Here is an 8,872-nt window from a genome sequence, read left to right as displayed (position 1 = left end):
TCAGGGATGTGTGAGGTGCCTGTCAGCTCCAGGGGTGTACCAGAGGCATGGAGAGCAGTGTCAATCTCAGCACTTGTCACCTCCAGGGTGCTGAGCTTACTGGGAAATGAGAAAACATGGCCTTTTCTCTGGAAAGGTAAAAATCCAGCCTGGGATGGGTCAGCACCCCCTCCCTGTGGCAGAAGGATGATTTGTCAGTGTCATTGTGTGCAAACCTCACTGTGGACAGATGTTATTGGGAAGCACTTGCCTGGTCCAAAGGGTTTGGGCAGGAATATCTGTCCCAGCTGGGCTACCTGGCAGCCAAGCTCCTGTCAAAAGAATAGGATTTCTTGTAGCTAAGCCACCTCTTCCTCAGGATATACAACAGTTAAACATAAGTTTCCAGCCTTCTGTATATCCCAGTTACTCCTCAAATGCTTGGCATGCTCATTTAATATAGTTAATGATTGCCCTCTCCTGGTTGGCCTCTCTTACTGCTCCATCTCAGTGCTGCTTTTTTGTCAGAGCTCTCTTCCAAGCTTGGTGTGAAGCTCCAGGATGATTCTTACCAACTCCCAGGTGAACAAGGTGAACTGGATGTTCAATTTCTTTTTGCAAGTTTCACTTCTGACCTTTCCAGAAACCTCTGCTCTCCAACAGCTTAGCAACAAAATGCATGGAATTTGGAGAAAACATTTATTGCCCAACATGGGATCAGTTCCCCACACTCCCAGGCCGGGGGGCACCTGGGGGAGGTGATGCTGTGACTGCAGCCATGGGCTCCATGTGTGGGGTGTTTCCTTTTTCTATTTCTTTAGCTTGACACAGCTCCTGTCAAAACAACAATAACAGGATAAGTGCATCTGCCAAGGCAGCAGCAAGTGAATTTACTGAAGAAAGAAGTATTTTCCTTTCCCTTTTTAGCTGATTGTAAGTCTAAGAGGGTCCCAGGAACAGACCCTGCTCACCCAGGTGCTGCTGGTGCCATTTTCCAGGCATGTGCTGCAAAGAGGAACCCAAATTTCTGAGGCAAAGCTGTGCTACATTGGGAGTTCAGCAACTGTGTGCTGAAGGAAAGGGGCACTCAGACTTTTGGGGAAATAACTAAAAAGCTCATGCTTCCCAGGCACTCAGCTTGGGTAAAGTTCTGCTAATGCTTGGGACTGATGGAGGAATATGTGAGTCTGCCTCAGAGCTCCCTCAAATCTTTTTGGTGTTTAATAATTTTTTTCACTCATTGGATGCAGTATCCTGCCTTGGCTTGGCACAAAACCTTTCTCTGCCAACAGCAACTGCACCACAGCTTGTAAGAAGAATCAGTTCTGTCTTACTGCACTCACTTTACCCTTCTCTAACCTTGTCCTGATTTAAATGTGACCCAGATGCCTCTGCAACGCCCCCCCCCCTCCACAGCTGCATGTAGTTAATGTGAGAGAGCTGGGCTTTGTCTCCCAGGTGCTGCTGTTTGTGTTAATCAGAGAGGAGACCTGCGCCAGCCCCACCCAAACCACAGGGGTTTCACCTTCTCACTGTGTCCCTGCTTCCAGTTGTCCTGAATCTGTGGGGGACAGTTTTAAAAGAAGAATCTTGAGGCTAGAAAGAGTTAGATCCAGCCTGGCTGCTTAGTGTGGCGTTTTGGGCAACTCTGGCAGCTCAGATCCTCCTGATGTCGGTGAACAGAAGGGCAGGATGGAACAGCAAAAGGTGGGATATTTTTCATCTTCACTTTGCAAAAGGGAGCACTATCAAACTGACTTGGGGACTGGGTCATTTGCAGGACAAAATGCTCTAAATCAGGTGGCAGAGGTGAGGGCTTGGTCTGGTTGAAGTTTTGGTGAAAAACCAAAAGGAAAAAATCCCCTGGGCACTGGCTTCTCATAGCCCTTGCTGCAGCTCCTGGGGGGGCAGCTGATCTCTGCTGGCGGGGGTGGGGGGAAATCAGGAGTTTCAAGGCAAAATGAGGAATTTCGGGACAAAGATCCCATGTTATAGCTATTTCTCTCCCAGCAGTGGGAGGCAGTTACCAGGTTTCCCTGGAGATACTCATGTGCAGGTATTTGCTTTAGGGAGTTGCCTACCTGGGGGGAGTGTTACTTTAAACCTCCATTTAAGCAAGCCTGAGGTTATTTAGTCCCTGAAATAATTTCCAGCATCTCAAAAGTGCCTTTCCAAGACCCCACTTTGGCAGCTGGAGGTACAGCCCAAGGTCTTGTGTCCCTGCCTGGAGTGGGGGCTGTGGTGGCTCTGCTGACCCTTGCCCACCCACAAGGACCCACGTACGGTTTTCCAGGGTGCATAAATGATCTGCTCTTGGCTCAGCCCCAGGCACTTGGCCTGGTGCTCAAATTCCTCTCGGTCAGTGGTGCTCACGCTCAGGTTCCGGGCTGGAAGAGAAGTATTTGCCAGGAGTTAAATACAGACTGGTGGCCTCAGCATGGCCCTTTGTGCCATGTCACTGCTCTCGCTGCCTCCCTTCCCCATTAGTGCTTGTTGTGGGCATGATCTCTGCAGGGGTCTCTTGTTCCCATGCTGAGCACATTTGAAAAAAAAAATCAGCCTTGGGTATCACTTTTTATAATCTTCTCCCAGAATAGTCTGGTCCTGTCTGCTTTAAAGGGTTGCAGGATCTGATACTCCTGGGGTGTTGGGAGAGACTGAGGCTGAGTGTGGAGGCAGATTTCAAACTCTCTTAAGCAACTTCTTTGCAGTCTGGATGGGTTATGGGGAGCCTTATCTGTGTCTAAAATTGCTTTATGGCCTTGTGGGTAGATCTGATCAGCTTTGCCTGTGCTGACACTGCAAAGCCACGTGCTCTGCCCTGGGAGGTAAGTACAAGTACATCATGGTTGGTTTGAAAATATTGAGATTTTACAATGATATTGACGTTGAATTGTATTTGCTTCCTGTTCTTTGAATATTTACAGTGTGTGTTTAGTCTTTAATGGCCTCTTTCTGCTCTGCCAAGAGATGTGGGGTTTAAGGGGGTTTGTAAATGCTCCTGTGACCCCTGGAGTATCAGTCTCAGAAGTGTCACGGTCTGTTGGTGAAGACAAGCTGTTGTGTGGTTTTCAATGATAATTTTATGTATGTGTTTTGGTGTCCTGTGACAACTTTAGGTTACTTTAGAAAGGAGTTTGCTTACCATAGAGATACAGTCCCAAATACATCCTTTCCCTCTGCAGCTGGTACTGAATGAGCAAAAGGTCTTCAGAGCTGAGGTTCATCAGCATCCCCACAGTTTGCTGTGTCTTGGCTTGGAAAGAACCACCACAATATTCAGATTTTTAGTGCTACAGTAACAATAAGCCCCAGGCCAGGTATGGGCAATGCCAGTAGCCCCTGGAATCCAGCCCTCAGCAGCATGTGAGGACAAATGTCCTGACATGATGTGACTTGTTTGGTTCTCAGTTTATATAAACTGCATTTCTTAAATATGGGACCAGGGTTTGAAGAAGCCAAAAATCATCCAACTCCTATCCTGCTGTTGGGATGTGCTGGTAGGCATGGCGTGCCGGGTCTCAGGGTGTGGGGGTCTGCCCTCATAGTGCCTGACCTTGCAGCTTGGGTGTCTGCAAAGATGTGGAGAAACTGCCCCCTGCTCACAGCAATGCTGTTGTGGCTGGGTCAGTGCGAACTGTATCCAGGGGGCTGCAATTCCCACCCGTTTCCTTAGCAAGCAGGAAGCAATTAAGAATGTGAGGCTTCATTAACTCACTGAAACCTGCCCTGAGTGTTCCCTCCATTCCCTGAGGGATTGTGAAATAACTTTACAAACAAGATGGTGTTCACCAGCAGGGATGGGAGCAGGTTTCTTCCTGGAACAGCATTGCCCTGTGGGGTTTAATGTGGCTGGATGGGGGAGTGAGTGTGATCCTCTGAGTGTCCCAGGAGTGGGGAGTTATCCTCAGGCCTGGGGAGTTGTTTAGAGCCCACCAAGGCTTCAAACAGGCAAAGCAACCCAGGAATAAATATATCAAATGATGGAAAACATGGACATGGGTCCTTTGTGTGCCTCACTCCATCCAAACCCATGGGCTGGGTGATAATGGTGGTGCTCACCGTGTTTCACCAGCGTGCCATTACCAGTGGTGATTTCCAAGTAGGTGTGGTTGTTGGTGAGACACTGGTCCCCCCTGGAGAGAGAGAGAGACGCAGAGGGTGATGCTGTGGGCTTGGAAAGGACCAGCAAAGCCTCAGCCCTGGTCCTGATCTCTCACTGGGCACCTGCCACCTCCTTCAAAGGGCTAATTGCTCTCACTGTTGAAATTAAGGCGTTTCTCCTGTGCATTTTTCTGCCTTGCCCCGAGTCCTTGGTGATGTTTTCCACCCTATAAACTGAAACTACAAATTGCTGCCTGTGTTAGGACAGAAAAGATTACCCCCTGAAAGTCTGGCCCTGCAAGGGAAACACCTTGTGGTGTCTGGCAGAATTGGTGGCTGTGGCACAGGGACTTCTGGAAAGGTCTTTTCCTTGCCTGCATTCTCCATGCCCACAGGGCATGGTGCCTGTGAGACCTCTGTGCCCTGCAAAATTTGCCTAAACCAGGGGTCTGTTGAAACAAAAAACTAAATAAAGGGAGTGAGGAAGAGAGGAGATGGGAGAGGAAGCACGGATCAGCCAGGAGGGATTCTCTTTGGAGAAACCCGCCTTGAGCCGTGTTTGTATCTTGTGCTGAAAGGCTGTGGGAGGGAGGAGATGAGTTTGGGGGGGGGGTTGCATCTTACGCGGCCACGTGTTGGGTGAGGAGCAGCTCCTGCCCGTCAGCACCGGGCTCCACGTGCAGGTGACCGTGGTCGATGAGCAGCAACTCCAGGAGGTGCTGGGGGAACTGGGCAGCCCCGGCCACGTAGACCCACTTCCCCAGCAGCTGTGGGGAGAGAGGGGCAGGGTGGGGAGAGCTGCCGGGTGTGCAGGCGGAGCTGTGGGGAGGAGGTTCCCACACTGCGTGGCAAAATTGGTATCTCTGCGAGTACTCCCCTCGTGCACCATATTGGCAGCAACAAGATGAAACCTTTGCAAATGCAAAGGGGAAAAAAAAATAGCTGAGTGTGGGGATTGGAAAAGGTGCTGGCGCCGGCTGTGGATGCTCTGGATGCTGTCATGGGGGATTTGCAGAAAAAAACCCACACCAGCCAAACCCCCTTATTTCAAGGTTCCTGTTGGAACTTCTTGGGGTATCAAAAGAAAACTGGGTAATTACAGGTGTTCCAGAAAGCAAACGGCAGAGATGTGGGGGACCAGAGGGGGGTTTCCCCATTTCTCAGGGGACAGCGAGGCTTAACAGAGCACCCACAGACCCTTTGCACGAGTGGGGCAGCCCCCTGGGGCTCGTGTCCCTCCTACCTTTGAGGCCGTGGTGTTGTCCCGGCTCGGGGCTCCGCACGGGAAGGCGGCCACGGGCAGCAGTACCGAGAGGCCGAGGGCGATGCTGATCCCGGCCACAGCCATGGCTCCCGAACCCCGGACAGACGGACACGCTCGCTCGGCCCTTGGTTCTTGCAGCCCTGCTGGGAGGGGACAGGATGTGCCCAGGGCGGCTGCTCCGCGCGGGTGATGCAACAACCAGCACCGTTTAGGGCCAGTGCGGGGGAAGAGCCACGTGCTTGGTGCTCACACCGTGAGCCACTGGCGCTGTTGGTAGGACTGTGCTGTTGGTGGTGGGGGCGATGCAGGTGCTGCATTTAAATCTTAAATTTGCTCTAAATTTGTCTGTTTTTTCTTGCCACAAATGGCTGCTGTAGTTGCCTCGTGCTCTGCTAGTGAGGTACAGTGCAGCTCCCCACATCTCAGGCAAAGCCCAGGGTGGGCTTCAAAGGGAAGGTGTTTTTGCTCCTGGCCAAAACCAGCCATTAGAATGGGGCTGATGGGCCCCAGGAGGTCACCCCCATCTTGCTGGGCAGACCTCCTGTGGCAGCTCCCTGCTCCCCGTCCCACTACAGTCTCCACATCACCAAACAGGGCAGGACTTGCTTCTCTGGTGTTATTTCGGTTTGCCTTTTCCTCTCTGCTAGTGAAACCTCCCTGAATCCCTTGGACTGGCCCTGGGTGATGGTTTTTCCCATTGCCTCATCTTTTTTCTGCTCAGAGACATTTGGGGAAGCCATGATGTCACCCCTTGTTACCCCACCCCACTGTGACCCCCTTTGCAAGCTCCACTTGTGGGATTTGGCTTGAAAATTATGGGTAGGATGTTCAGTTGCTGAAAGTCTTGTGGTGCAGGAGACTCAAGGGGGTTGGCAGATTTGTGTGTCTCCCTGTGGGCTTGAGGATGATGGATTGGTGCTCACATCCTCAGAGTCCCCTGCCACCACAGAACTGGTGTGAGGGATGAGCATTTCTGTGCCCTCTGTCATGGTTGGCCCTGTTTGGGTTTTGTCTGGTGCTCTTCACACCCCTTCGCAGGTTTGGAGGTGCAGTACCATGGGCAGGACATGCAGGAGGGGCTTCTGCACCTGCTGCCAGAGAGGATGGGGCAGGAGCAGCCAGAGATTGTAGCACGGTGGTTTATTTCAGGTCCAGATGAGAACAGTGAAATGGGGTGTTTAATCTGGCAGGAAAAAGCAAAGCCTGGACAGGAGGTCCTGAGGCTGAGCTGAGCTTTGCCTCGGGAGGAGAATGAGGATGGAGCAGCTGACCTTGTCCATGGGGATTACTTCAGCTGTGGATCTGTGTCACCTTCACCTGTTTTCTCCCCAGGAAGGGGACAGGCATCCTATGGGAGAGAGGAGAGTGGCTGTCAGTGCCCCCTCGCGCCCAAACCAGCAGGAATGGCAAGGTTGGATACTCTGGGAAGAGGGAGGATGCACAGAGGGGAAGCTGCAGTGTGGTACCACACTTCCATCCCAGCTGGAGGCAGAATCTGGCCTGAGACTTGCCCACCCTGGGAGGAGTTTGTACCTTTGTGGAAGTGTGGAACGTGTCCTCTTCAGTGAGGCCCAGGCAGTGCAGGTGAGCTTTGAACTCCTCCATGTGCTCCTTGCTCACATTGGGTGTCCGTGCTGTCAGAGAAATGGAGAAGGGGAGGGGATGGTGGTAAAGAGAATTTTTGGCATGCTTTCCTCCTGGGTGGTCCCCATAGTGCAGATGTGGAGCCCACTCCCTGCCTGCCCCCATCTTTCCAGTCTCTGTATCAGTGGAAAAGAAGCTTCTGCCCTATCTGTGAGGGCTGGGGATTCCCAAGTCCCTTGATTTGTCCCTGGGCAGGGCTGTGCCCCACAGATCCAGTCAGCATCCACTCACCTGAGAGGCTCAGACTTGGGAAGTCGATGTTGATGTGGTTCAGGATCAGCAGGTCCTTGTTGCTTTGGATCAGTCTGGCCATGGAAACCGTCTGATTTTCATCAACTGGAAGGCATGGAGAGAGTGGGATCACCCTGTGCTGGGGCTCAACCTGGGCAAAGCTGGCAGTGGCTGCTTATGACCTTTTACCCTTGAGACTCCTCCCAGTGGGAACCAGTCTGGTCGCACACTACCGCCATACCCATTGTGTAAGGTGGCAGAAATTTGTCTCCCCTCATCCAGGCGAGATTTTAGGTGTAAAAGGACTCAGGATGTCAAGTACTTTGGGGGCAAAAGTGAGAGAGCCCAAGTTGCACCTGTGTCCCCCCACCCTTGTGCTCCAGCTGGGGCCTTACCATGTGCCATGGTGGAGTTCTCATGAAAGACCTGGATCTTGCTGCTGTTCCTCACCAAACAAGTCCCATTCCTGTTGGGCAGAGATTTCAGATGGAACAAATACTGCTGAGGCTGCCCCGGCCAAGCCCAAGGGATTGGGAACTTGAACAGAACTGCAGAGCTTAAGTAAATGTGGCATAGCTGCTCTCCAGCCCAGGATTAGTGGAGGATGGTACCAGTGGGTGAACGTGCTCCTGGGGATGGGGAAACTTGGTGTGGGGGTGAATTCCTGTCCTTACAGTCTCATGACTTCGGTGACATTGAGCTCGTCCTCACGGCTGCCAGGAGAGAAGGAAAAAGCTGTGTATGTCACTGCTTTCATCTCTGCCAAGTGAGGAGGGTACCTGGAGGCACCGACGATGTAGAACCATGGTCCCAGGAGCTGCAGAGGGGAGGGAAGGGGGGAAGGTTGGGGGACCCATGCCAGGTTCACCCACAGGCACTCCCTGCCTGAAAGCAGATGCTGTGTCCTGCCACCCCATTGACGTGAGGACCCCTGGTAGGTGACAGCCCCAGGCAGGATCCAAGCTGAGTGAGGGGTTTTATCCCCTGGGTATTGTTCCCTCTCTGCCAAGATGCTGCTCCAGCTCCCAGGAGAGACAGTTCTTTCTGTGGCATTTTCCCTCCTGCTCCATGCCCAGCTCTCATTGCTTTCCTCCCATGAAACACTCCCAAGGGACTAAATACTGTTTATGGAGTGAAGGGTTTGCGGATGGAGACTTGTGACCTGAGTCACCATCACTTGAAGGAATTTATTTAATAGCGTGGCAAGGCACTGGAATGGTGCTGCCCAGCCTGGTTTGCATGGAGAGATGGAAGCAGGAGCCTCCCAAAGTTTCTGCTCATGAGATTATGAATGCAGAGCTGCAAGGCTTCACCCTTTCCCTGAACTCCTATGCAGCAGTCTGGATTTTTTGTTTTTAGGAAAAGCAGCATGGACACCAGAGAGATAAGCATAGGGCTGATGGGTCCATAACCTCTTTCTGAACCTGTGAGGGCTGGGAATGCTGACAGGAAAGGAGAGGGCAGGGCTTACCGTGGGGATGGTGGTGTTGTCGAAGGTGACTGGGACAAGCGGGACGCAGCTGGGGGGCTCGATGCTGAGGACCAGGGGCAGCCCCAGGAGGAGGGTGAGTGTGGCCAGCATCTCCTGGCCAGCTGGGAGGATGCTCCTGCTCTGCCAGGCTGTTGGTCCGCTCTGTCCCTTATATATTG

General features: G+C 52.3%; 2 protein-coding genes across 2 annotated transcripts; both read right to left on the bottom strand.

Moving 5' to 3' along the window:
* Window positions 1–657: 657 nt before the first annotated feature.
* Window positions 658–5,529, bottom strand: LOC139681174 (alpha-1-acid glycoprotein 1-like). Its single transcript, XM_071574401.1, has 6 exons — window positions 5,327–5,529; window positions 4,708–4,850; window positions 4,042–4,115; window positions 3,125–3,235; window positions 2,263–2,366; window positions 658–813 (listed from the first exon to the last, which is right to left on the bottom strand). Exons 1-6 carry the CDS (start codon window positions 5,429–5,431, stop codon window positions 697–699), a joined length of 654 nt encoding a protein of 217 aa, XP_071430502.1. The 5' UTR covers window positions 5,432–5,529; the 3' UTR covers window positions 658–696.
* Window positions 5,530–6,470: 941 nt separating this feature from the next.
* Window positions 6,471–8,859, bottom strand: LOC139681192 (alpha-1-acid glycoprotein 2-like). The gene is made up of 6 exons (XM_071574429.1): window positions 8,694–8,859; window positions 7,897–8,039; window positions 7,618–7,688; window positions 7,223–7,327; window positions 6,881–6,981; window positions 6,471–6,695 (listed from the first exon to the last, which is right to left on the bottom strand). The coding sequence occupies exons 1-6, from the start codon at window positions 8,802–8,804 to the stop codon at window positions 6,633–6,635; spliced, it is 594 nt and encodes a 197-aa protein (XP_071430530.1). The 5' UTR covers window positions 8,805–8,859; the 3' UTR covers window positions 6,471–6,632.
* Between the last annotated feature and the right edge of the window lie 13 nt (window positions 8,860–8,872).

Source organism: Pithys albifrons, chromosome 20, assembly GCF_047495875.1.
Source record: "Pithys albifrons albifrons isolate INPA30051 chromosome 20, PitAlb_v1, whole genome shotgun sequence".
Taxonomy (NCBI): domain Eukaryota; kingdom Metazoa; phylum Chordata; class Aves; order Passeriformes; family Thamnophilidae; genus Pithys; species Pithys albifrons.
This window is presented reverse-complemented; position numbering and strand designations above follow the sequence as displayed.

Bases quoted from the DNA above. Each gene is read 5' to 3' on its own strand.
- LOC139681174 (XM_071574401.1), bottom strand. From the start codon at position 5,431: ATGGCTGTGGCCGGGATCAGCATCGCCCTCGGCCTCTCGGTACTGCTG. The intron at 4,851-5,326 runs GTAGGAGGGACA...CTCTCCCCACAG, and splicing joins ACAACACCACGGCCTCAAAG to CTGCTGGGGAAGTGGGTCTA. The intron at 814-2,262 runs GTACGTGGGTCC...TTGTTTTGACAG, and splicing joins TTTATGCACCCTGGAAAACC to GAGCTGTGTCAAGCTAAAGA.
- LOC139681192 (XM_071574429.1), bottom strand. From the start codon at position 8,804: ATGCTGGCCACACTCACCCTCCTCCTGGGGCTGCCCCTGGTCCTCAGC. The intron at 7,689-7,896 runs GTAAGGACAGGA...TCTGCCCAACAG, and splicing joins GTCACCGAAGTCATGAGACT to GAATGGGACTTGTTTGGTGA. The intron at 6,982-7,222 runs GTGAGTGGATGC...TTTCTCTGACAG, and splicing joins CCCAAGTCTGAGCCTCTCAG to CACGGACACCCAATGTGAGC.